This window comes from Dasypus novemcinctus, chromosome 18, assembly GCF_030445035.2.
Source record: "Dasypus novemcinctus isolate mDasNov1 chromosome 18, mDasNov1.1.hap2, whole genome shotgun sequence".
NCBI classification, from domain to species: domain Eukaryota; kingdom Metazoa; phylum Chordata; class Mammalia; order Cingulata; family Dasypodidae; genus Dasypus; species Dasypus novemcinctus.
Window position 1 is genome coordinate 15,416,809 of NC_080690.1, and position 25,775 is coordinate 15,442,583.

Sequence of the window (25,775 nt, forward strand, 5' to 3'; positions counted from 1 at the left end):
CTTCCAGTTCCCACTCTAAAAGAGCCACTGCTTGCCAAGATCCCAAAGCCGTGGTATTTCTACAACCTGCTCACCTCAGTGAAGTCAAGGATGAACCTCCCTAGGTCTCAAGCAAATGGGTTGGGGAGGGAATCAAAAGTTTATGAAGCTGGTCAGCCCTTTGAAATGCACTGAAAGGCTGTATACTGAGTCTCCAGGGAGCAGGATCCAGTAATCTTCCTCCACCAGGCTAGCATAGGACTTCATCCACATTTGGATTGACCCCATTGAGTCGCATTTAATCCAGAAGTCCTTCACCTCACTAGGAGGCATTAGCTGGATGGAAGGGTTCCTTTTAATACATGGGTGGAGGGAGGAACAAGTGATGGATTCTCTTTGCTTTCTTTTTCAGGCTAAAATACAGGTCAGAGACAATGGCTTATAAGATTTAGCATGGTCTCGGGGTGTGACTGGCAGCTCAACCTGACTGTTCAGCAGGCCAAGGCAAGCTTCCCAGACAAGCTCTTTTATGCATCTACCTAGAGAGATGTGGAAAGTTAGTATACTTAAGGTGGAGGATTTCTTTTCTTACTATCCGTTTTCTATGTACACCCACTCCAGTAGGCCTTGGCTAAATGTTAAATTTTGGTAACCCATCAACCTTTCCAGAATCTGAGCTTTGTAGAAGCAATACTCCTGGCCCTTCCCCCTTGTTCTCCCAGCATGAAGATGGCAGGCTTGGGGTATACAGAGGGGAGGAGTCCATGCATCACATTTTAGTCCTGATACACTTTTGGTTGCATTTAGGACATGAAGTCACAGTGGCTGCAGGAGAGGGCAACATGTACAGTAGGAGATATATTTATATAATATATATTTTATTAACCTGTTAGGTGTCCACAAAGTATTATAAATCATGTGCCTAAAACTGTCCACATGGACCAAGGCTCGTTTGTGCACCCTTCCTTCCCCTTCCACTCCTTTGTCGCTGTCCACATTTGCTGTGGTACCTAACCAACATTTGTCTTCCCTGAAATGTGTTCACATATAAGGTGAGGTGTGTCAGTTGGTGGATCAGTTGATCCAAATTACTCCTTGTCTAACCTGACTGACATATATTTGAATACTGTGGTTTTCTTGTTTTTCTTTCTTTTTCACTACTCTTCCTGGAAGCAGTGGGTTCCAGAAACTAATTGTATATCCATTCCCTGCCTAGGGTAATACAGCTCACCAAGGGAAGCTGCTAAGCTGCTTGGCGGCCTCAGTCCTGTCCCTTGGGGCTTTCCTGATTCTCAGTAACTGTTCTGAGTGAACTCACAAGAGTGAGCCCAAGCCTTTGCTGTGGCTCCCATTTTGATCACATCTTGCTGGAATTCTTCAATCTCATAAAACTTGGAACTCTTGGAGTATTTAACCCCCACCACTGCTGGACTGAAGTGTGCTGGACCAGAGTTCCCATCTGGCTGTAGGGACTCCCAAGACTTGGGACCGAGAGCCAGGAATATCATTGGAATGCAGCCCTCCACTGACCTGCCGGGCGTGGTTTATAGGATGGGATTCATGGTCACCATTCGATGAGGGGGAGGATCCATTCTGCGTCTCAGCAGTCTCCCTCCCAATATGTGTGAGCATATACAGTTCTTATGTATGTCAGTATTTCTTTACTTTCTGAACTGAGAGAAGATCCCCTTAGTTGTCTGCAATAGATTTAGAAATTTGAAAACATTTGTCACCTTTAGAAATGATCTATTCTGATAACTTTGCCAGTATCTTCATTTGCTTGTTAGAAGAAAGTATTTCACATCCTTCTCAGAATACTTTGTGACTGGTTCTTAAAAGTCTCCAGGAAGTATACTGAGCAAGTTTTCTATATCCAAGGGACCTATCTCCATCTGAACTGGCAGTCCAACCATATCCTTGTCTGGCATAACAAAATAGGTTCTTAGGCCCCTCTGGTTATTGGCCTCATAGGGTAATCATGGGTGTAAATCAGCTAGTAAGTAATAGTCAAGAAAAAGAGACTACGGCTCTAATATAGGAGCTCATCATGGAGTTTGGCCTCAATTCCCCTGTTGTCCATCCAGCCCATGACCAATGATATAAATAGTGGTAGCGTTTTCACAAGGCCAAGTGATTGACCCAGGCTCCAGGTGCTTGCTGAAAATTACAGTAGCCAGACATCTGTCATCTGGCCTTGTCTGCTCACTCCTGTGTCTCAGGGACTCTCATACATAGTGTGCTCATCTTCCTGTGCTGGAGGCACCGTGGTACAGGAAATCAGAAATCTGAGCAAAATGTCAAGAAAAAAACTGCTTCCCTCAATTGGAGCTTCTTCCACAGAAGGGTAGCTCTATGAATGAGACCCTTACTTGGTGCCTCACTGGGCTTCCTGTGCTATTGCTGCTGTCTCAAGAGAAGTCTGCAAGCAAGATGCGCCAAGATAAAAGCCTTATCACAGGCTTGGGTTCACTGCAGTAAGAAAGCCCCCCTCTGCATTCCCCACACACCCTCTGGCTACCACTCCCACTCCCAGTTCTGTGGGTCCAGTAAGCTTGTTCTGAGCCAGTGAACCCAGAGAAACTAGGGGAAGTCTAGGGCTACTGATGAAGTAGTATTTAGTGAGCAGGTGTTGACTTGAATTCATTGTAGGCCTTTGGCTACCTTATATCCTGCACTTAATCTTCTGGGGAAGAGCAGGCAACCAAGGGAGTTAGGGGGAAACTGCTTTCGTAAAAGATATGACAGGAAATTACTATCAGATTTCATTTCTTCCTGTTTCCTGAGGTCACCTAACAGAAGAATCCAATGGTAATAAGGTCTGTCTATATAGCATCTATTTACATTTTTTCAGACAAGTTGGAAAGGAAGTTATATGATTGGCTTCCCTCTACTTTCCCAAGAGATTTTTGCTATATTCTTATATTTCAGTGTGACTTCTGAAAATGTCTCACATCCACCCACCTCCAGGCTTGTGGTACTGCCCGTGTTCCAAAGATCCCCACCATATGAGTCATACAGGGAAAGATAGTTTGCTTTTTATGGCCTCCTTTCTTAACTGGTCTCAAGTACCTCTGAGAAAAGGCCTTCCCTTCCCAGGTCTTCTCCCCTCCACTGCCAAAATAAGTAAACTATTCTCCACAGATAATTTATTCTAAGTAAGCAGGTGTGGAGAAGGAAGCTGGGATAGGAACCCTGGGTCAGCTAACCCAGGTACATTCAGCCTAAATTTTGGCCATAGAACAGAAAGAAGAATATGGCTTTTTGAATTATGTACATTTTGCTGAAGTTTACTTGCATTTCAAATTCTTATGAATTTGAAAAACCTCCCAAAGTTCACAATGCTGTTTTATTTACCATTTAGACATATCTAAGTAGTTTATAAAATGTAATATTCTTGTGCAATGAGTTTCCTCTGAGCCTTTGGGGACACTTTTCCTCTCCCAGTTTGCCCTCTTCACATCTTTGATTCCCAAAGGGCACAGAGCCAGAGGACATGATATTCCAATTTCTCTTTTTCTGTCATTTGTTTTTCGCTCATCCTTCTACCCTTCAAACTCTTTCTTGGTACTCCTCCCTCCACAAGGACCAGAGCCACGTACACGTTAGGGCGTCTAGTTGGAAGCCAAATCCCCTATTCCACCCAGGTCTCAGACAACAGATGAGTCAGTAGCAAGCCCAGACTGAATCGCAGTATTCAGTATTGAGTCCACTCTGGGTTGCCAGGGATTATTTGTCCCTGGAGCTCAAAGGTGGGACTGCCTGCTCAGAGCTGGTGGTAAAAGGATCCTGGCAGGTGGTTTTCTCTCCTTTCCCCTTCCCATGATCTGCCACAATGCACAGGTAGGAATGTTGAGGTGTGTGCATTAGAGAAATCTTTCTGGGCAAGGAGAAAGTGACAGTGCCTCAATATTCTGCTTTTTGCCTTTCCCCCAACAAAGAATTGACATCTGGACCCCAGAGCCCAGTAGGGCTCCATGCTAGACATGCCAGGGTGGTTTGAACAGGTCCCCCAAGTCAAACCATGACACTCTGGACGAAGCGGCCAGCAGGAGAGCCAGCCTGGCAGCAGCAGGACTTCCTGCACGGCTTCTCCTCGCACAATGTTCCTAGGTCCGTCCAAGCAGGAAAACAGACTGGACAGCAAATGCTGTATGAGATCGTAGGCCTATAACTTTATTTTATTTTATTTTTTAAGAAAGAAAAGTAAAATTAACAAGCCTCTTTTGTAAATGGTTTTCCTTTCTATGTATAAAATCCTGGCATTCCTTGTTTTTACATGTTCATGCTGTGTAATTTTGAGATGTTACTGAGGTTCTGAACATAATGTGCATTTTTTTCTGTACAGATGAAATGGGAGAATTTAATAAAGAGTTTGCAGGTTTTTACTTGTTAAATCTTCTCTGTGGTGACTGGAAGGAATCCCCAACAACATGCTCTGTTAGTAGAAGTTCATGAAGCAATAAGTAATGACTGAACTGCCTGCTGGCACTCACAAACCTTGCTGTTAAGGTTTTGGGTATTCTTGGCCAAGCAGGGCAGGACCGTAGAACTTTCAGAAGCAAGGGGGCCTCACTTTCCTTGTTTTCTGTATGCTAGTATTAGAGCTGGAAATCTCATCCAGGGTTTTCTGACTCTCAGCCTCATGTGTCCAGAATTGTTCCTTCTCGTGATTTATTTAAGCCCATGTTGTGAGGCTCCATCCTGGGAAGAGCACATACCTGGAACATCTCCATGTAGATGTGATACATGATGGCTGGCCCTGTGAGAACACCTGGTCTCTGTTGGCCCCCCTTCCCACTAAAGCCCCTAAGTAGGCTGCATTTCTTTTCAGCCCCCTCCTGTTTTCCCTATTTAGTCCTTTCCTCCCCATTCCAGCACCCCTGTCCTCGGAGTCAGTGACCTTTGCTATGATACCCTTCCAGAGCCTTTTCTTCTTTCTCCCACTCTCAGCAAAGCTAATTTGCATCTGGTGTTAAAGATGAATAGCTTCAGGAATTTGCGTTTTAGCACGGATTTCTTGAAGTACTAATGTCACTACTAAGGCTCAAGTATGGGATGCTCTTGAGAGGAAGGGGAACCCTAGGACCCAGAGTTTTTTTTCAGAACTCCTCAAATCAGTTTGTAGGCAGCTTCACTTAGGAAATGGTATCCCTGGGTGTAGAGTATAGGGTGGAAGAAGCTGAAGAATAGAAGGGGAAAGGAGGAAGAGGGACTTGGGGGCCTTTTGAGTAGTCACTGCAGCTGTTCCTCTATCTAAGGGGCTTTGGGTGGCCGTTAGCCCCCAGTTGTGAGGCATCTCTTAGCAGATGCCCTGAGAGTCCTGGAGAGGTTGTGCTGTTCTCCAAAGCTTGAGAAAGGGGGTACAAGGTCCAGACTCCTTGTCATCAGTATTCTCTACAAAGGAGAAGTGCCTTGGCTCCACTCTGTTCCATGAGTAGACTGCAGCCCCAAAGGCCCTGGCATCGATGGGGTACATAATACTCAGCTGAAGCTCTGGCAGTCTGTGGATGAACCCCACACATACACCCAAGTTTTATGTGTGAAGATTTTTCTAGAAAATTATCCTTGGTCAACTTCAGTCCTCAGAGGATTTGTCTGTCCTAAAGGGAGCTAGGAACTAAAAGGTTTTTGCTAAAATAGTGAGAAGCTTAGACCATCCATCTCTCTCACCTTGCAGAAATTAGGTCCAGAGAGCAGGAGGTACCTTGCTTTCACCGACAGCTCATTAGTAGCAAAATAGGAATGCCTGCCCCTGCGATATGCTCTTTCCGTTAACTAGCCAGATTGGCTTTGGGACCTGATTGACCCAACTAAAACTCCAACCTCCATTGGGCTCCAGGGGGCAGCCTGACCTAGGAGTCTGCAGACTCTCTGGACAAGGGCTTCCCCTGAGAGCTGATCCTGGTCCTGGATTCCCACCTCCCTTGCCCAGAAACAACCCACAACATAACAGTGTTTCCTCAAATTCCCTGTATTTGTAGCAAAACCTTAGCAATCTGGGAGAGCGAAGGGAGATCTTTGGGGTAAGGAAACACAGCAGACCTGGAGGAAACCAACTGGATCAAGGATATAGAAGCTGCCATGCAGACCGCTGTTTTGAGGACATGGACATTGCTGGGGCTAGGCCAGTCATACTTGGGACCAGGGGCTACTCCTCAGCCTTCTTGTGTCTGAGAGCCACGATTCCTCCAGAGAGCGACGAGGATCAGGTTGTAGAACTGAGCTGCTCCCAGCAGCCCCAGGTAGCAGTAGGTGATGACACTGAGGGTTTGTTTCAGTTCCGCTGTGGGAAAGATAGGCACAGGGTGAAAGGCTGGGCTTACCCTTTTGACATTGCATTTGCATGGTCTCTTCCCTGTCCTTGCCACCTTCCAAAGAGCTTTCTGTGGTCACCTTATCTTTCTGGAGGTTGTATTATTCCCCATTAAACAGATCAAAGATTTAAGTTTGTATGGACAGAGATGGTTTCTGTTTTGTTTCTGTAGCCTCAGGACTGGGTGTGGTAGGTAAGTTGGTGATTGTTCTGAGGCCCAGGCAAGACAAATGACTTACCCAAGGGGCCACAATGAATTGGAAGAAGAACCAAGACTAAACCCAGTTGCTCTTGACTGGGGCTAATATACTTTCCCCGGTCATCTCAGGGCTCAGCTCTAACTGCATGTTCCAGCGGGAGGGCTCCTCTCCTCTCTCTACTTCTGACAATTTTCTGTGTTCCTATTTTAGGGCCCTTAGCATGTTTTCCTTCCTTGCACTGTAAACATGGGTTCAGTGCCTGGCCTGGCCTTCTAGACTCCCTGAAGTCCAAACTCTTCCCTTCATCCTTCTGCCCTGGCAAATAGTGCTCCTTAAATATTTGTTGAATGAATCACTTTAACAGTGGAAGAGGAGGTCCAAAGGCATGGCTTTGCCTCCTAGGAGTGCGTCACAGGTCAGGGTCTGGGGAGTCCATACCAAGGGGAATGTCTCCACTGTTCCCGTGAGTGTCATTCCAGTTCTGCAGTTTCAGCCTTCTGCATCCTGGAACAGAGCAGACACCCCTCAAATAACTTCTCTCTGCTGTATATCCCCAAAAGGAAATAAGCAGGCCTTCTCCACCAAAGAACACAGAATCCAGGAGGGGCAGAATGGTTATCAGGACCTGGTGGGTATCTTGTCCCACTGCTTCATTACCCAGGCTCTGGAGTCTAAGTCCAGGCTCCACCCTTGGGCAGGGGCAGAGCAGAGGAGCTTTGCCACACAGGAGAATCCCTAGCTTAGGCTTCCACGTAGCCAGAGAGTCATCATGAAGTGCTTAAGATGGGGGATTCAGAAAGGAAAGTTTGGAAGCCAGAGAACAGATTTTGGGTGGCTGCAGGAAGAAGAGTGGAGCACACCCCCGGGTCCTCCGTGTCCTTACCTTGGCCCCAGGACAGCGGCAGGGACAGCACAACCTCTGAGGCCCCACTCTGGTGCAGACTTTGACAGGTCATAGTCATCCCTGCCACCTCCTGAGGCAGCTGCAACCAGCTGACTACAGGGTCCCCAGCTCCCCCTGTGAAGTCCTCCTCCTCCTGGTGTTGGCCTCTCAGGACCCAGGAGACCCTTAGAGGGGCTGGGTGGTGTCCTAGGGCCACACAGAGTCCGAGGGACGGAGGGTCAGAGGCCGGGACGAACAGACTCAGCTGGGGTGGTTGGAGAGTAGGGGACTGCAGCTCATCTGTATGGAATGAAGGAATGTCACCTAACATTACCAGCCTCTTTCAACCCACGGACCTACTGCATCCCCTTCCTGGGGCCACTCAGGTTCTCTTACCACCACTTCCCTAAAGCCCTTCTTCACAGCCTTCCTCCCAACTCCCAGAGGCTACCTTCCCTTGCCTCTCTCAGAATCTACTTTTCCCGTACAGCTATCCTTCTGGCCTGTTCAGCAGAATATGGGCTCTGAGCTTATCCCTGCCACATATACCCTCCTACCTTTGAGCCTCCATTATCCTTTCTAGAGAATAAGAAAAGGGGAACCACTTAATGTTCTTGTGTAGACTTCCCCTTCCAGGTCTGAAGGTTTGGGTCTAAGGTATCTGTACCTATCCTCAAATCCACCCAAGCAGATCTCCCATCAGGAAGCTTGGGCCTCTCCTGCCAGCAGTCCACTCTCCCCAGCCATCCTTCTCTTCCCTTCAAGACATTCCCAGGGGACTCTAGCATCTACACCTTTCTTCCCAAGCCCACTGCCACCCCTGAGCCACCAAGCCCCACACTCCAGCGGGCCTGGGGCCCTGCCCCCTAGGACTCACCCTGATAGAGCAGACGGGTACCCTCTCCAAAGACATAGCGGCCCGAAAACCACATGGCACAGTAGTAGGTGCCCTCATCATCAGGGCCAGCATTCCCCACGGTGAGGCGTGCACCATTCTGGGCCAGATCCAGCTCTGCTAAGAAGCGGGGGTTCACACCCAAGCCATAGGTGGGAGGAGCCCCTACTCGCTGGCTCAGCAGGAAAGTGGGGCCATGCCCCACCAACTGCTGGTACCAAGACAAGACGTGAGCCCTCACAGGGCTGCCCCGCACCACACACTGGATCTGCGGGTTGCCTTGTCCACTCACCACCGAAGGCAGAGGCTGGAACAGAGAGGGCAGGAAGACCTCTGAGGCACCTGAGGAGGCAGAGAGGAGAGTGACCACTTGAAACAGCCTCAGAGTTATTTACTAAGTGCTTACTAGGAGCTTGGGTAGTAAAGGTATATATAGAAACATCAAAAGTTAAGATGAGGGAAGTAGATGTAGCTTCAATAAAGAAAAAGTAAATCTTTTTTAAAAGAAGTTAAGATGAACTAGCCACTACAATCTTAGAAGGAAAAGGTAATTATCAAAAGAAAACTAAGCAAAGGGATATGAGCAAGAGAACTCAAAAGAACTATGAATTCAGTAAGTATGAGCTTATGTATATTGGAATACCTACAAGAATGATCATTTTTTTTAATAATGGAGAAACTGAACAACTCTAATTAGAGGGTGTGGCAGTTGAGATTATGTTATGACTCAGAAAAAAAAGATTATGTTTGTAAACTATTCCTCCGGGTGTGATACCCTTTGATTGCATTAAACTCAGTTGGGGAGCTTTTGATTAGATTACTTAAGAAGACTGCTTTAGGGCTTTTGATAGGACTACATCAGTGAAGCATAACTCAGGCTTAGCCTCCGCCCCTTGCTGGGTCTGATATAAATGGACACACAGATACAGGAAAAAGGGAACTGCCGTGTTTGATTCTGCCATGTGAGAGAGAAGACTCCACTTTTGCCCAGAGTTGAGCTGCAAGGAGAGAGGCCCTAAGAGACAAGCTCTATGCCATATGAGAGAGGACTAGAAGATTGATGAAACTCAAAGCCAAGAGGCCCATGGAGCAGCTCAAGAAAAGGTGAGCCTTATTCCTGCTAGCTTGCAGCTAAAATCGGGAAGAGAGTGGAGCAGCTAAGCCTGAGGAAGGAAGCCCAGAGAAGGAAGGCAGAGACCAGGCAGGGATGCCCACCATCTTGCTTCAACATGTGGCAGCTGACTTTGGTGAGAAAGCACCTCTTATGGTGCCTTGAGCTGGGCTTTTCTCAGCCTTGGAGCTGTGAACTTTTACCCCAAATAAATATCTTTTATAAAAGCCGGCACATTTCTGGTCCTTTGCATCATCACCCCTTTAGCAAATACAGAGGGGAAGTTAAATTTTTTAATTGGACCACCCATTAAAAAGGAAAATGTAGCACTTTTGCTTCTGAGTAGGATGGAGTACTTTGCAGCTGAATAATGTTCCCAATGAGACTAATTTAGAAAAGCCAGATAAACAGATGGATTTTGTGGTTTAAATGAGTTTCAGAAGCAGCAATGACTAGACGGGTTAAGATTGTGAAGAGGCAAGCTGACAGCCTGCAGCCACTTGAACTCACTGTCTTTGGCAGGAGGCTAAGGATCTAGGCCAGGGATTCTTAACCTTTTTTGTTCCATGGACCCCTTACTAAGTCCACACTGTACTGTGTATTATTTAATAAACCTATCACACCCGCACCAACACATCCCCACAAGAATCATGTTTTTTTGAATTTCAGTTCAAGCTTACAGACCATTTGTTAAGAACCCCTGATCTAGGCTTTTCCCAGGCAGAAGGCTGCAGGTGGGTGACAAGTTAGCAGAGCTTTTGGTGATCTAACTGGTTAAAATTATAAAACTGAAAGCTTGAGAGATCTCAAATATTTGACCAGATATCAAGCCACTGGCTGCAACCTGAAAATGTACAAGATGGGAACATAAAAAGCTATGCCAAAAACTTCTGAAAAGAGCAGCAGAATCACAGTGCTGAGAACACAAAGATTAGTCTTTCAAAACAAGAGACCCCAGTGAATACATCAGACTTTCAGATGAAAGCCGGAGAAGGTGAGACCCAAAAACAGTACATGAGAGGTACATTGAAACCTATCAAAACTACATCCCAAAAAACAAACAAACAAACAAAAATACATCCCATAGAGGTCCGCGGTTCAAACCCCAGGCCTCCTTGACCCGTGTGGAGCTGGCCCATGCACAGTGCTGATGCACGCAGGGGTGTCCCCCACGCAGGGGAGCCCCACGCGCAAGGAGTGTGCCCCGTAAAGGAGAGCCGCCCAGCGCGAAAGAAAGTGCAGCCTGCCCAGGAATGGCACCGCACACACGGAGAGCTGACACAGCAAGATGATGCAACAAAAAGAAACACAGATTCCTGTGCCACTGACAACAACAGAAGCGGACAAAGAAGAACATGCAGCAAATAGACACAGAGAACAGACAATTAGGGTGGGGGGGAAGGGGAGAGAAATAAAAATAAATCTTTAAAAAAAAAAAATACATCCCATAAAATTCCACCTAGTAAATGTAGAAGAAATTTGGAATTAGAAAATTACCACTTGACAACCACCACAGTAATTACTATCAGGCAAGAAGCATCAATGAATGATAAAACAAATTGGTAAACATTTGCTGATTGTTTTGTTTGTAGAACAGGATATTCACATAGCCTCAAAGTACCTCCCTTCCACGTTACTAACTACAAAGAGGAAAAAAATAGTAGTTTATGGTGGGGGAAGTTTGGCAGACATGAGCGTAACCATGTGATCAAAGTTAACATCACCAATAATGGGACAGATGGACATCATGTGCCCCCTGATAGAAAGTCTGAAGTAAACCATGTCCTTTCCGTGGTATTCTGTCAAAAAGGCATAACCTGAATAATCAGACAAACCCAAACTGAGGACATTCTACAAAATAACAGCTGCAGTTTTAAAAGATGTTGTCATGAAAGACAAAGACTAAGGAACTGATCCAGATTAATGGTGACTAATGAGACATGGTAATAAATATAACATGTGATCCTGATTTGGATCCTAGACCAGAAAAAAAATTTTGTTTTCCTCTAAAGAATATTAGTGGGACAATTGGTGAACTTTGAATAAGATCTCTATATTAATATTTACCAATGTTAATTTCCTAATTTTGTAACTGTGTTACCTAAGAGAATATCCTTATTTTTACAAAATACCAACTTAGCGCTTAGGGATAAAGAAGGGACATTATTTTTGCAACTTACGGAGTTCAGGAAAAACAATAAGAGAAAATTATAAAGCAAAATGTAAAATGTTAATATTTGGGGAATCCAGGTGAAAGAAGGATACAGGAATTCTTTTTTGCAACTTTTCTATAAATCTGAAATTCCAGAATAAGTTTAAAATTAAATAATATCTACAGTAAGGAGCAAATGGACATCATTTGCCTCAAGTTGTGATTTCTTAAGAAAGGCAAAATATCATTTATGACTTGTGTAGTGTTTTAGTCAAAAATTCTTAAGTTGAAACATTTGAAAACCTCAGACAAACCAGTTAAGGAACATTCTATAAAATAACTGACCTGTATTCTTTTAAAAATGTCAAGGTCATGAAAGACAAAAGTTAAGGGATTGCTCCAGATTAAAAGAGGCTAAAGAATCATGAGAACTAAATGCCAATCATGTTCTGGACTGGATCCTGTATGAGAGGAAATTTTCCTGTAAAAGATATTATTGGGGGAAGCAGATGTGGCTCAAGAGATTGAGCTCCTGCCTACCACACGGGAGGTCCTTGGTTAGGTTTCCAGTACCTCCCAAAGAAGACAGCCAATGCGACAGGCACAGCAAGCTGGCGCAACAAGAGACACAAAAAGAAAAAACATGAGAGACACAGCAAAGCAGGGAGTGGAGGTTCCCAGTGCCCCCTAGAGAAGACGAGCAAGATGGCGAGCTGACACAACAAGAGACAAAAGAAAAATACAATGGCACACAGCAAAACAGGGAGTGGAGGTGGCTCAAGCTATTAGGTACCTCCTTCCCACATCAGAGGTCCTGGGTTCAGTTTCTGGTGCCTCCTAAATAAGGAAGATGAAAAGACAGCAAGTACAAACAAGGGGGTGGGGAGATATAAATAAGTCTTTTTTAGAAAGATATTATTGGGGCAATTGAATTGAAATATGAATCATAAATTTGCAGTTTGTACCTGAATTTGATTATTGTATCATGGTTATATATGAGAATATCCTTGTTTTTAGGAAACACTGAAGTATACGGTAAAAGGGCATGTTGTATACAACTTATTTTCAGTGGTTCATAAAAGTGTATGTGTGTGAGACAGAGTAATTTGGCAAAACTTTAAAAGCAAGTGAATCTGGATTAAACGTATATGAGCGTAATTTGAACTAGTCTTGGAACTTGTCTACAAGTTTGAAATTATTTCAGAATTTTTAAAAATTTAAGTTTAAAATGGACTCAGTTCAGTCCCTGATTGGTTAAAGATAATGAGCCCCTGCTATGTCCAAGGCAATCTTGAAAAACAACAGAGGTGGAGGACATACACTACCAGAGACCAAGACATTTGAAGGGTACAGTAATGAAGGCAGTGTGGTATTAGTGCAAGGATAGTCCAGTGGACCAGTGGAACAGAATGCAAAATCCAAAAACATACACGGTGACTTGGCTTACAACAAATGTGAGTCTGCAATGCTGTGAGGGAAAGGACCATCCTCTCATTAAATGGTGCTGGGTCAACTTGATATCTACTCTTGGCAAATCAAAACCAAAAATCCATAAGAGCTGTATTATACATCTAAATGTGGAAAGTAAAAAAAGTTTTCAGAAGAAAGCATAGAATATCTTTGTGAATATAAGGTAGGCAAAGAGTTCTTAATTTTTTTTTTTTTACTATTTACAAGAGACTCACTTTCTTTTCCTTTTATTTTTTTCCTTTTTTATTGACTTTTTTAAAAATAAATAGATCACACAGAACGTTTTGTTAAAAAACATAAGAGGAAAGCAGACTTGGCTCAACTGATAGGGTGTCCACCTACCATATGGAGGGTCCAGTGTTCGATCCCCAGGGCCTCTTGACCTGTGTGGTGAGCTGGCCCACGCACAGTGCTGATGCATGTAAGGAGTGCCATGCCATGCAAGGGTGTCCCCCACATAGAAGAGCCCCGTGTGCAAGGAGAGTGTCCCGCAAGGAGAGCCACCCCACACAAAAAAAGCGCAGCCTGCCCAGGAGTGGTGTCACACACAAGGAGAGCTGACACAGCAAGATGATGCAACAAAAAGAAACAGATTCCCAGTGCCACCGAGAAGCAAGTGGGCACAAAAGCAGACAGCTGGGGGCGGGGGGGAGGGGGGGAGGGGAGAGAAATAAAAAAAATAAATCTTTAAAAAAACCCAAAAACATGAGATTCCCATATACCCCACTCCCCACCCCACCCCCAAAAATGTTTATTATAAAGGAAAACTGTAAAATGAACATGAAAATCAAGAGCTTCTGTTTATCAAAAGACACCATTAGCAAGTATGAAAAGATAGAGCCAAAGAGTGGAAGATATTTGCAATACCTATACCCAACAGAGGACTTACATTTAGAGTATATAAAGAACCCCTACAAATCATTAAGGAAAAGTCATTGCTGGTGTGGGGTGTCTGTGGTGGGGGGCTGTGTGGGGAGGGGTGCACCTGGGGCATGCTTCTATGGAATATGAAGGGGTTCATGTGATCCTGGGGTGTTACCCACACAATAACTGACGAAAGGCTCTGGGCTGTGGGACCCCAGCTGGCTAACTAGGTCTGGGCCTCCCTATTCCCTGAAATACACAGTATTGAAATTAGGCCAATTAATAACCCTACAATGGCATCTAAGTAAGTGAAAGGAAGAGTTGCATATATCTGACTTTAAATCAAAAGCTAGAAATGATTGAGCTTAGGAAGAAGGCATGTCTAAAGCTGAGATAGGCCAAAAGCTAGACCTCTTGCACCAGAGTTAACCAAGTTGTGAATGCAAAGGAAAAGTTCTTGAAGGAAATTAAAAATGCTACTCCCGTAAACACACAAATGATAAGAAAGCAAAACAACCTATTGCTGATATGGAGAAAGTTTTAGTGGTCTGGATAGGAGATCAAACCAGCCACACTATTCCCTTAAACCAACGACTAATACAGAGCAAGGCCCTAACTCTCTTCAATTCTATGAAGGCTGAGAGAGGCGAGAAGGCTGCAGAAGAAAAGTTTGAAGCTAGCAGAGGGTAGTTCATGAGGTTTAAGGAAAGAAGCTGTCTCTATAACATAAAAGGGCAAAGTGAAGCAGCAAGTTATCCGGAAGATCTAAGATGCAGGCTACTTCATTGTTGTCTTTTTTTTTTTTTTAAGTTTTATTTATTTCTCTCCCTTTCCTCCCTATTGTCTGCTCTCTGTGACCATTCACTGTGTGTTCTGCGCCCGCTTGTATTATCAGGCGGCACCAGGAAACTGCGTCTCTTTTTTGTTGCATCATCTTGCTGCGTCAGCTCTCCATGTGTGTGGCACCACTCCTGGGCAGGGTGCACTTTTTTTGTCATGAGGGGCAGCTCTCCTTGTGGGGCACACTCCTTGTGCGTGGGGCTCCCCTACCCAGGGGCAGCCCTGTATGGCACAGCACTCCTTGCGCACGGCAGCACTGCGAATGGGCCAGCTCACCACATGGGCCAGGAGGCCCTGGGGATCGAACCCTGGACCCTCCATATGGTAGGCGGATGCTCCATCAGTTGAGCCACATCCATCTCCCTCATTGTTGTCTTATTTTAAGAAATTGCCACAGCCACCCCAGCCTTCAGCAACTATCACCCTGGTCAGTCAGCAGCCATCAACGAGGCAAGATCCTCCAGCAGCAAAAAGATTACAACTCAATGAAGGCTGACGATGGTTAGCATTTTCAGGAAGTTTTTTTTAATTAAGATTGAGGTGAAAAGTCTGGCTTTGAAATCTTCGTGGAGAACTATATCCTTCCTATCCTGAATCTGGTGTAATATTCTCATTACCTTATTAAAGTATTAAAAATGTTTTGAAGTAAAACAAACAAAAAAAAAACCCTGATGGAATATTGAAGTCACATCCTGGGGAGTCCTGCTGCATTCTCTAATAGTGTGGCAAGAATTTTTTTTTTTTTTTTTTTTTTTGAGGTACTGGGACCTTGCATGTGGAAAACTGGCACTCAACCGCCAAGCCACATCGGCTCCCCTCAGTTTGTCCTCTCATTTGTTTGCTCGTTGCTTGTCTTTGTTTTCAGTAAGAACTGGAGACCAGCCCGGAACCTTCTGTGTGAGAAACAGGTGCTCAACCACTTGAGTCACATCCGCCCCCTAGGCCCTTGATATTGATGCTTGTACTTATGAACCTTGTTCTTGTGAAATTGAAACTTAGTCTAGTATTATATGTTGCCTAAGAGTTACCTCCTCAAAGCCTCCTTTTTGTTCAAATGTGACCTCCCTCTAAGCCAAACTCAATGCACAGACACACTACCTTCCCTCAGGTGTGTGCCGTGACCCCCGGGATGAGCCTCCTTAGCACCAAGGGATTATTACCAAGCACCAACTGGAGATGCATTTGGAAAATGAGCAAAGGGAGGAAATATTAAATATAAATGAGTTTTTATGGCTAAGAGACTTCAAAGTGATTTGGGAGGTCGTTCCAGAGGTTACCCTTATGCAAGTCTCGGGAGGACCTCACCGACTGCCACAGTAAACGGTGCCTCAAGCTGGGGTGCTCCTGAGGGCTTTAGAGACATCTAGACACTATAGGCAGGGCAGACAACTCCAGGAAATCAGCACCCCATTTGTGGCCCTCACCTTGGAATATATGATAACCTATCTCCCCAATGTATCAGAGTTAGACTCATTTATAATTTCCCTATACATGGATCTTCTGAGCCCCTTTCATTTGAACCTATAATTAGCACTACACCCATTAAATATATATCAAGACTTAAATCTTCTGGCTGTTTTTATGCCAATTGAGCCCTGAATCTTAGTAGAGTTGCAGCTAACACCTACTCTCCAGTTCATCAGACTCACCCAGGACAACTAACAAATGGGTGATGATGGACAACCCCCTTCCCAAAAGCAGAGAGTATCTACAACGGCAAGCAAGGCAGTTCCACCCAACTGCCCCATGGGCTCTAAGGCCCTCTCAGTTGGAAGCAAAGTGGGCATCACCATCCCCAGATCATCAAGATTGAGGAACGAACAAACATAAAGTAGTAATGCAACTATGGACTAAAGCAGATTTATTCTAGTATCGGAAGAACTTGTAACATTGATATCAAGGCAGTGGTCACCAGAGGTTCTGAGGGGAGGGAGAGGGACGCATAGGTGTAACATGGGGCATTTGGGGACACTGGAATTGTTCTGCATGATATTGCAGTGACAGGTACAAGGCATAATGTCAAAACCTATAAAATCATGCAGTGTAAAGTATAAACCATAATGTAAACTATAGACCATCCTTAGTAGCAATGCTTCAATATGAGTTCATCACCTGCAACAAATGTACCACACTAATGAAAAATGTTAATGGAGGAAGTGGGGGGGCATGGCTATATGGAATCCTTTATATTTTCGATGTAACATTTATGCAATCTAAAGCTTCTGTAAAAATAAAAAGTGAAACAAACCAATAAAAAAAATGGGCAAAAGATTTGAACAGTGCCTTCACAAAATAGGATGTCTGAATGGTCAATAACCATGAAAAGATGTTCTCTCTCGGTCAGGAGGGAAACACAAATGAGGACTAACAATGAGGTAAAGTGCACACACCTGACTGGCTAAAATGGAGATGACACTACCTAGCTGTGGCAGAGAGGTGGCGCAATCAGAATTCTCATACATATGTATTTGACTGTTTTTATTCATGTTCCGAAGTCCGGAAGGCTATATATGAAACCGTTAGGATTATGGGAGGCCTTATCGTTTTTCTACTCCTGTTTAATTGCATTTTTCATGCTCAGCTATTACAATCAGAAAAAAATAGTGGCTTTACGGAGAGCATAAGCCTCTTTCCCCCACCACACACAAACACCGTCACCTCTGCCACGTCTCGCGACCTTTCTGCAGCTCTAAGCCCTGACCACTTCCTTCTCCAAGGCCCCTGTCTGTCCTCCCCCACCCCTCCCACCTGCCCCCTCAGCCCCTCCACTCCTGTGGCTTCTCCCTCACCCTCTCTCCTGTCTCGTGAAAGTGCACCCAGGGGAGCCCTTCAGTTACTCTCTAGTTTCACCTCCACGAAATGACGGTGAGGGAGACCCCTCCTTGCCATTCCCCTCCCAGCAGGTGCGAGCTGCCTGCAGACAGGTGGCATGTCCCCCCCAGGTCTGCCCAGGGGCCTGGTCCTGCAGGCTCCTCCTGCACAGCATCTTCCCACCCTCCACAGCCAGGGGCCGGCTCCCCTCCTGCCTCCCACCCCGGCCGGGCAGCGTCCTCCCCGGCACCCCGCTGCCCGCCTCTCCCGCCCGGGCTGGCTGCCTCCCCAGGCCCCTGGGATCAAGCTCCACCGTCCCCAGCCTGAGTGACTTTGGACAAGTTATTGACGCCCCAGGCTTCAGTGTCCTCACCTGTGAAGTGTGGGTGCCAGACCTTACCTCACAGCTGTCCTACGGGAACGAGGGACCTCCCAGCACAGGGGGCCTGCTTGGCTGGGGTCGCCTGGCTCTACGTTGCAGTGACACTTCAGGGGACAGCATTGCACAGGGGAGCCCTAGGCCGCCGCAGCCCCTGGCGCGGCTCCCCCTGTCCCTCAGCGCCCCTTCCCCAGCCCTCCCGGCCCACCCAGTCCAGCCCCGGCAGCCCGGCCGCCCGCGTCCGCCGCAGGCCTCTCGGCCCCGTCGCTCTGCCTTCTCTCGGCCGTGAACTTACCGGGGTAAGGCAGCCACAGGGGCGGGCAGCCCCCAGCCCCTGGCCTCCCGTCTGCCACCGACTGTCCCCGCCTAAGAGACACGCGGGCTCCCACACCAGAGCTTGTCTCCTGAGCACCCCCCGCCCCACACCCCCGCATCTAACAGGGGCAAGGAGAAGGGGGCCTCACCCGAGGCGGAGAGCAGCAGCAGCAGCAGCAGGGCCCGGCCAGGCTGGGGCGCGGGGGCTCCCCTGGGAAGCCCGGCACGGGGGCCCGTCTCCATGTCAGCCCGCGACCCGGGGTGCCGCTCCTACTCGCAAATCAGCCCTCCCTGCGGCCCAGGACCGGAGCTCGGTGTCAGCTTCCTCCCCGCTGTGGAGGGGGGCGTCGGTGGGCCACCCGCAGTATCCGGGTCTCCTGGAAAGCCCCTGGGCTGGGCCTGGGGCGCAGGGCACGTCTGAGCGCTGAGGTGACGCAGAGGACAACTTCAGGTGCCAAGAACAGAAACCCAAGGGCAGCTGGCTTCCGCGGGGGCGATTTAGCCCCCCATGACACCAAAAAGCGCCCAGGAGGCCCCGGCTTTAGGCACGGCTGGATCCAAGGCCTTCAACAGCGTGGTCAGAAATCCATCCCTCTCTGCTCTCCCCTTCCCGCTCCTTCTCAGGTGGGCGCTCCACCAGGCGTGCCAGGCCCATGTCTACCTGCCTGGCCTCATCAGCAGGAAGCAAGGACTTTTCCTGGAGTTAGAGCAACGCTCCAAGGCCGGTGCTGAACTAACCTGGCTCTCCCAAGCCAATCACTCTGGCCAGTGGCCTGGCCAGGCCTGGGTCACTTGTGCCCCTCTGGAAGTTGGAGGTAGGGGTGGGACACTGTCCCCTGACCTTTGTGGACTTCAAATGGCAACATGGTGGTTCTCAGAAGAAAGCTGGATTGCTGATACCAAATGAACAGAGAATGGACTCTGGACAGAAGTCTACCTGTCCCAAGGGACAAAGATAGGCATAAGAAGGGTGGATCTACCCCTGCCCAAAGTGGAGGCACTACAGCCGCTCTGCTGGCCCCTCCTGCTTCCCAGGTCAGCAGCTGTGCCTCGACCTCCCCCACAGCACCTCCACTGCACAGCCTCTCCCGTTGCCCCCAGAACGGCACCTCCACCATTGGACTACCTGGATTTGAAACCTCTCTCCTCTTCCGAGCTCTCAGTAATTGGCCAACTTCCTTACCCTCTTCGAGCCTTAATTTTATCTTCTCTAAAATGGGAATAGGCTTAAGATGATTCATATACAGAACGCAGCCTGGCCCCAGCTATTACTGTTGTCACCACGTGTTGCCTGATAGCTGCAGGGACATAAAAACACCTTCCCCCGTTCTCTCCCACGGAGCTTTCTGCACAGCTCCTGCTGGAAAGGCACTGGGTATGTGGAGGGGGGTTGGCTACTACCTCTTGTTCTAGGGGATTTACAAACATAAAATCATTTGGGTTTTTAAATCCTGGCTTTTCTCCTTACAGGTGTGTGTTGCCAGGCAAATTGTTCTACCTTTGAACCTGCTTCTTGTCCCCAGATCAGGGGTGACACTGTCTACCAAAAAGGGACAATGCAGTGGTGTTTTAAGGCACCATCCTGGAACAAGTGAGCCCCTGGTAAATAGGAGCTATTAACACCAATAAAACCTACCCTGTGATGTGACTGGTAGCAGCTGACTCAGGAAGGAGACACAAGGGTGGAAGGGCAACTTTTCAATGTACACTTTGAGTCATTTGAACTTTGTATTATCTACATTGTTTTTAAAAATAAATGTTAATTTTAATAATTTTTTTAAAAGAATCTTATGTTTATTTTCTGGCCAAATTTTAATTAAAATTTTTTTAACAAATCAATTTTATTGATATAAAGCATACAAAAAAATAAGGCATACAATTCATCCAAAGTGTACAATCAGTGGTATTTGGTATAATCACAAAGTCGTGCATTCATCACCTCAGTCATCATTAGCCCTTTTTCATTATTTCAACAATAATAATAAACAAAAAACAAATAAACAAGAAAATTCTTCACCCCTCAATCTCTTTATGCTTCTTCTGCTGAACATAGCTGCTATTTCTGGCTATTCTTGCACCATTACTTCCTGATGAAGCAGTTTTACTGAGATATATTCATATACCATACAATCTATCGAAAGTGTATAATCAATGGCTTTTAGGATAATCGCAATGTTGTGCACTTGTGATCACAAAAAAATTTTAGAATAATTTCATTATTCCACAAAGAAAATCTCCACACTCCCTTAGCAGCCTTTCCCCAGCCCTACATAATCACTAATCTAACTTCATCTTTATAAATTGATTTATATTTATATTTTAATAAATTTTAATTAAAGTAATAAACTCACATTATAATCAATAAAAATAAAATTGAAAAATGAGCTAACTTTTATTGTGTGCCAGGTAAGTGTTTTTTATCCCATTTTATAGATGATGAAACTGAGTCTCAAAGACTGGAATGACTTGCGCAGGATCACACAGCCTTCAAGAGCCAGAGCCAGGATGAGGCCCCAGTTCTGCTTGACTCCGGCGCCCATGGCCTTTTCCTGCCCACACTGTCTCATCCTGGTAAGCAGCGCTGAGATAGTCAGGCATCAATAACCGATGGGAAGGACTCCGTGAAACTGGCTTCCCAGGGAGAAGCTGGCCACAGCCCTAAGATCTCGGAGGATGGGTTGTCTCCTCTGGAAATCTTCCAGGAGGGTGTCCCTGGCCTTCCTGTCTTCCCACATTTGCTGCCTCCCTTAGAAAGCAGCTGTGTCTAGACCTGAGCAGACCTCTTCAGAGGAGCAGACGGCCTGTGGCCACCCCCTCCCAGGTCCCACTAACTCATGGTCTCATTTCCAGAGCCCGAGTGGTGACTGGGGGCAGTTTGGGTGGACTTTAGCCCTAAGGGGAGTCCTCAAATCCCCACTTCTCAATAACCCTACTTAATTTCTACATAGATATTTTGCAGTGGCCACTGGTCAGAGTTGCATTTCTCACCACACCTGTACCACAGTCTTCCCCCTGATAGCCCAATAGAAATGCAATCCAAGAATTCTAGGAAGCAACTAAATTTTAGAAGGTTGGGAGCATATTGTAGGACCTAAAATAGCTCCCCTGCTCTTGCCAGATATGCCCACCACACAGCAGGAAAGCTCCACTCAGCTGATTCCACTGTCCCCTGGGTCAGCTGCACTCCACCCAGCCCACAACTGAACAGGCCTCACCTCCTTACCAGCCCACAAAACTATTCGAATAAGTCAGTCACATTCTGCTGTGGGAACAGGGGTCACCTCGCCCTTTTGTTACCACAAAGCCTGCCTCTCAAAGCTCTTGCTGGTTCACTCTGCTCCTGAGTGCAACCTTTCATGGCCCTGCATGGTCTGCTGTGTCTTCCTTCTTCCCCCAGGCTATGAGTATATATGACTGATAAATCGCTGCCCATCTCATCTGTCTGGCGTTGGGTGTTTCGCCATCTCATACTGTTCAAGGTGGGATATCACTCTGTATTAGTCAGCCAAAGAGGTGCTGATGCAAAGTACCAGAAATCTGTTGGCTTTTATAAAGGGTACTTACATGGGTAAAATCTTACAGTTACAAGACCTTGAAAAGTCCAATTCAGGGTTGCTTTCTCACCAAAGTCAGTTGCCATGTGTTGAAGCAAGATGGCAGGTGATCTCTTCCTGGTCTCTTGGGCTTTCTCAGCTGCTCAGCTGCTCTGTTCTAAAAACTATCAGGTAAATGGCTCATCTCTCTTCCTGGGACTTTCTCTTCCTGTTCGAGTTTCTCTTTTCTGTCACATGACAGGACCAAAATGAACAAGGCCTCTCCTCTTCCATGTGTCTTCTTGAGTGAGTGTCCATTTCTATCAGCCCATTGAGGGGGCAGGGACTCAGCCTGAGTCATGCCCTACTGATGTGGTCAAATCAAAGCTCTAAGCCTAAAAGGTAATTTAATCAAGACATGTCAGCTGAATCTAATGTATTCAAAGTGTATCACACCCAGAGGAACAGATAAGTTTACAAGCGTAATCTCTGGTTTTGGGATTCATAAATAATCTCAGACTGCCACAGCCTCTCTCACCAGCACGTTGAAGAGGAGGTGAATGAAGCTGGGGGCGCCTATCCCAAGGACACACTTCGAGTCAGCAGGGCGCAGGCTCTCCGCCCAGCGTCCTTCTCCCTGGAGCTCTCACTGAGCACCCAGCCCCTTGCGAGGAATTAGAAAACAAGCCACAAAAACAAAGACGCTGCCTGCTAGTGCTTGTGAACGTCCCTGCCAAGAGGAAAGGACAGAACGAGGACCAGAGCACCAGATCCATATCAAAAGGGCAGCGGAGGGGACCAAGCTTTGTTCACTACAGGTCCATCACCAAAGCAGAGGTGTGGTGGAAACCATCGTTAAATGTTCTCTTTTTTTGGTGGGGGGGGAGGTTCCTGGGGGCCGGGGATTGAACCCAGGACTTTGTGTATGGGAAGCCGGCGCTCAACCACTGAGCCTCACTGGCTTCCCTGAGTTGGTTTTATCATTTGTTTTGCTTGTTGTTTGTTTGTTTGTTTGTTTTCAGGAGGTCCTGGGAGCCAAACCCGGGACCTCCCATGTGGGAGGTAGGAGCTCAATTGCCTGAGCCACATCCACTCCCCATCATTAAAACTTAAGCCGAAACAGAGAAGGAAAAGACCCATATTAACATTGTCCTCATTGAGCACATAGATTCAGGCAAGTTCTTCGCTCCTGGGCACCTGATCTACAAGTGTGGTGGAACTGACGAAAGAACCATTGGAAAATTTGAGAAGGAAGCTGCTGAGATGGCAAAGTGTTCCTTCAAGTATGCCTGGGTCTTAGATCAACTGAAAGCTGGACATAAGCGTGCTAACACCGCTGATATCCTCCTGGGGTGGGGCTGAGTCCAGCAAGCATTACCTGCCAATCACTAAAGCCCCAGGACACAGGGACTTTATCAAAACCGTCATCACAGGCTGACTGCACTGTCCTGGCTGCTGCCGCCGGGGCTGGTGGGATTGGGGCTGGCACCTCCAAGCGTGGGCAGGCCTGCAGGCGTGAAACAAACTACTGGTGTAAAAATGGATTCCACTGAGCCACCCGGCAGCCAGAAGAGAGGTGAGGAAATTGTTAAGCAAGTCAGCACCTACATTAAGAAACTTGGGGGAAGCAGACTTGGCCCAGTGGTTAGGGCGTCCGTCTACCACATGGGAGGTCAGCGGTTCAAACCCCAGGCCTCCTTGACCCGTGTGGAGCTGGCCCATATGCAGTGCTGATGCGCGCAAGGAGTGCCCTGCCATGCAGGGGTGTCCCCGCGTAGGGGAGCCCCACGCGCAAGGAGTGCACCCCGTAAGGAATGCCGCCCAGCATGAAAGGAAAGTGCAGCTTGCCCAAGAATGGTGCTGCACACACGGAGAGCTGACACAAGATGACGCAACAAAAAGAGACAGATTCCTGGTGCCTCTGATAAAGATAGAAGAAGTCACAGAGGCGCACACAGCGAATGGACACAGAGAGCAGACAACTGGGGAGGGGGGAAGGGGAGAGAAATTTAAAAAAAAAAAAAAAGAAAATTGGCTCCCATCCCAACACAGCAGCATTTGTGCCAGTTTCTGATTGGAAAGGTGACAACGTGCTGGAGCCAAGTGCTAACTTGGTCCAAGGGATGGAAAGTCACCCTGTAGGAGGGCAGTGTCCGTGAACCCATGCTGCTTGAAGCTCTGGACTGCATCCTGCCACCCACTTGGCCAGCTGACAAGCCCTTGCATCTGCCCCTCCAATAGGTCTGTAAAATTGGTGGTCCCGTGGTCTTGGCATACTCTCTACCAGTACTCTCAGACCAGGCGTGGTGGTCACCTTTGCTCCAGTCAAGCTACAACAGCAGTCTGTCGAAATGCACCATGAAGCTAGGAGCGAAGCTCTTTCTGGGGACAACGTGGGCTTCCATGCCAAAAACATGTTGCACCACTGAATGGACTCGGGGAGAGCGTAAACTACAATGTAAACTAATATCCGTGCGGTGCAGCAGTGCTCCAAAATGTATCCGCCAAATGCAGTGGATGTGCCACCCTGATGAAAGAGGCTGTTGATGTGGGAGGAGTGGGGTGGGGGGGGGGTGGGGGGTATATGGGAACCTCTTATATTTTTTGAAGGTAACATTTTTTGTGATCCATGTATTTTCAAAAAAATACAATAAAAATAAAAAAGAAAACATGTTGTAAAAGATGTTCATTGTGGCAACTTGGCTGCCGACAGCAAAAATGACCCACCAATGGAAGCAGCTGGCTTCACTGCTCAGGTGATGATCCCAAACCATCCAGGCCAAATCAGTGCTGCCCGTGCACCTGGCTGGATCGTTGCCCAGCTCACGTTGCTTGCAAGTTTGCTGAGCTAAAGGAGAAGATTGATTGATTGCCATTCCGGTAAGAAGCTGGAAGCTGGCCCCAAATTCCTGAAATCTGGTGATGCTGCCATCAGTGATAGGGTTCCTGGCAAGCCGTGTCCATAGCTCCTCCGACTCTTCCTCGGGGTCGTTTTGCTGTTTGTGATATGGGTGTCATCGTGTCATCAAGACAGTGGACAAGAAGGCTGCTGGAGCCGACCAGTCACCAAGTCTGCCCAAGAAGCTCAGAAGTCTAAATGAAAATTATCCATAACACCGCCAACCCATCTTAATCAGTGATGCAAGAAGGGTCTCTGAACTGTTGGTCTCAAATGGCATTTACATTTAAAGACAGTTAATGATAACTATGCATCGTAAAACCTCCAGAAGAGAAGGAAGGTTTTGTGGACCATTTGTTTCTTTTGTGTGGCAGTTTTAAATTTAAGTTTGTAAAATCAGTCCTTTTAAATGGAAACAACTGACCAGAAATCTGTCACAGAATGTTGAGACCCATTAAAACAAAGTTTAATGGGAAAGAAATCAGGTAAGCAAAGGTTATCCCATCACAACATTCTCCAGCTTTCACCATCCCATGGCAGGGAGGCTCTGCGCACAAGTCCTGGGTACCTGCCCTGCAAAGGATGGTGCCTGCTGCCAACACAACACGATCCGCTGGCTACACTGGTGTCAGAGATCAGCACCTAATTTTTTTAAAGCTTTATTGAGATATAATTTACATACGTTACAATTCACTTCATTTCATGTGTACTATTCAATGGCTTTTTGCATTGTGCAACCATCACCACAATCAATTTTAGAACATTTTCATCATCTCAAAAAGAAACCCTCTGTCCATTAGCCGTCACCCTCATTTCTCCCCAAGACCCCACTCTCTCCACTTCCTGGAAAACACTAATCTACTGTCTCTATAGATTTCCCAATTCTATATAATTCTATATGGACTTCCATATAAATGGAATCATGCAACATGTGACCTTTTGTATCTGTCATCTTTCATTGAGCATAATGTTTTCAAGGTTCATCCATGTCACAGCATGTATCAGGACTTCCTTCCTTTTCATGGCCAAATAATATTCCATTGTATGGAGAAACCACATTTTATTTATCTGTTCATCTGTTGATGGACATTGGGTTATTTCCACTTTGTAGCTATTATGAATGATGCCGCT

General features: G+C 46.6%; 1 protein-coding gene and 1 pseudogene across 1 annotated transcript in view; both read left to right on the forward strand.

Annotated features, from left to right (window-relative positions):
• The window catches only part of GLG1 (golgi glycoprotein 1), a 167,601-nt gene extending 163,228 nt beyond the window's left edge, over positions 1-4,373 (forward strand). Inside the window, exon 27 of the mRNA XM_071209077.1 lies at positions 392-4,373. Coding sequence (XP_071065178.1) covers positions 392-431 — 40 coding nt within the window. The 3' untranslated portion in view covers positions 432-4,373. The remainder of the gene's footprint in view (positions 1-391) is intronic.
• Positions 4,374-18,720: 14,347 nt separating this feature from the next.
• LOC101439173 (elongation factor 1-alpha 1-like) lies at positions 18,721-24,846 on the forward strand (annotated as a pseudogene).
• Positions 24,847-25,775: the final 929 nt, after the last annotated feature.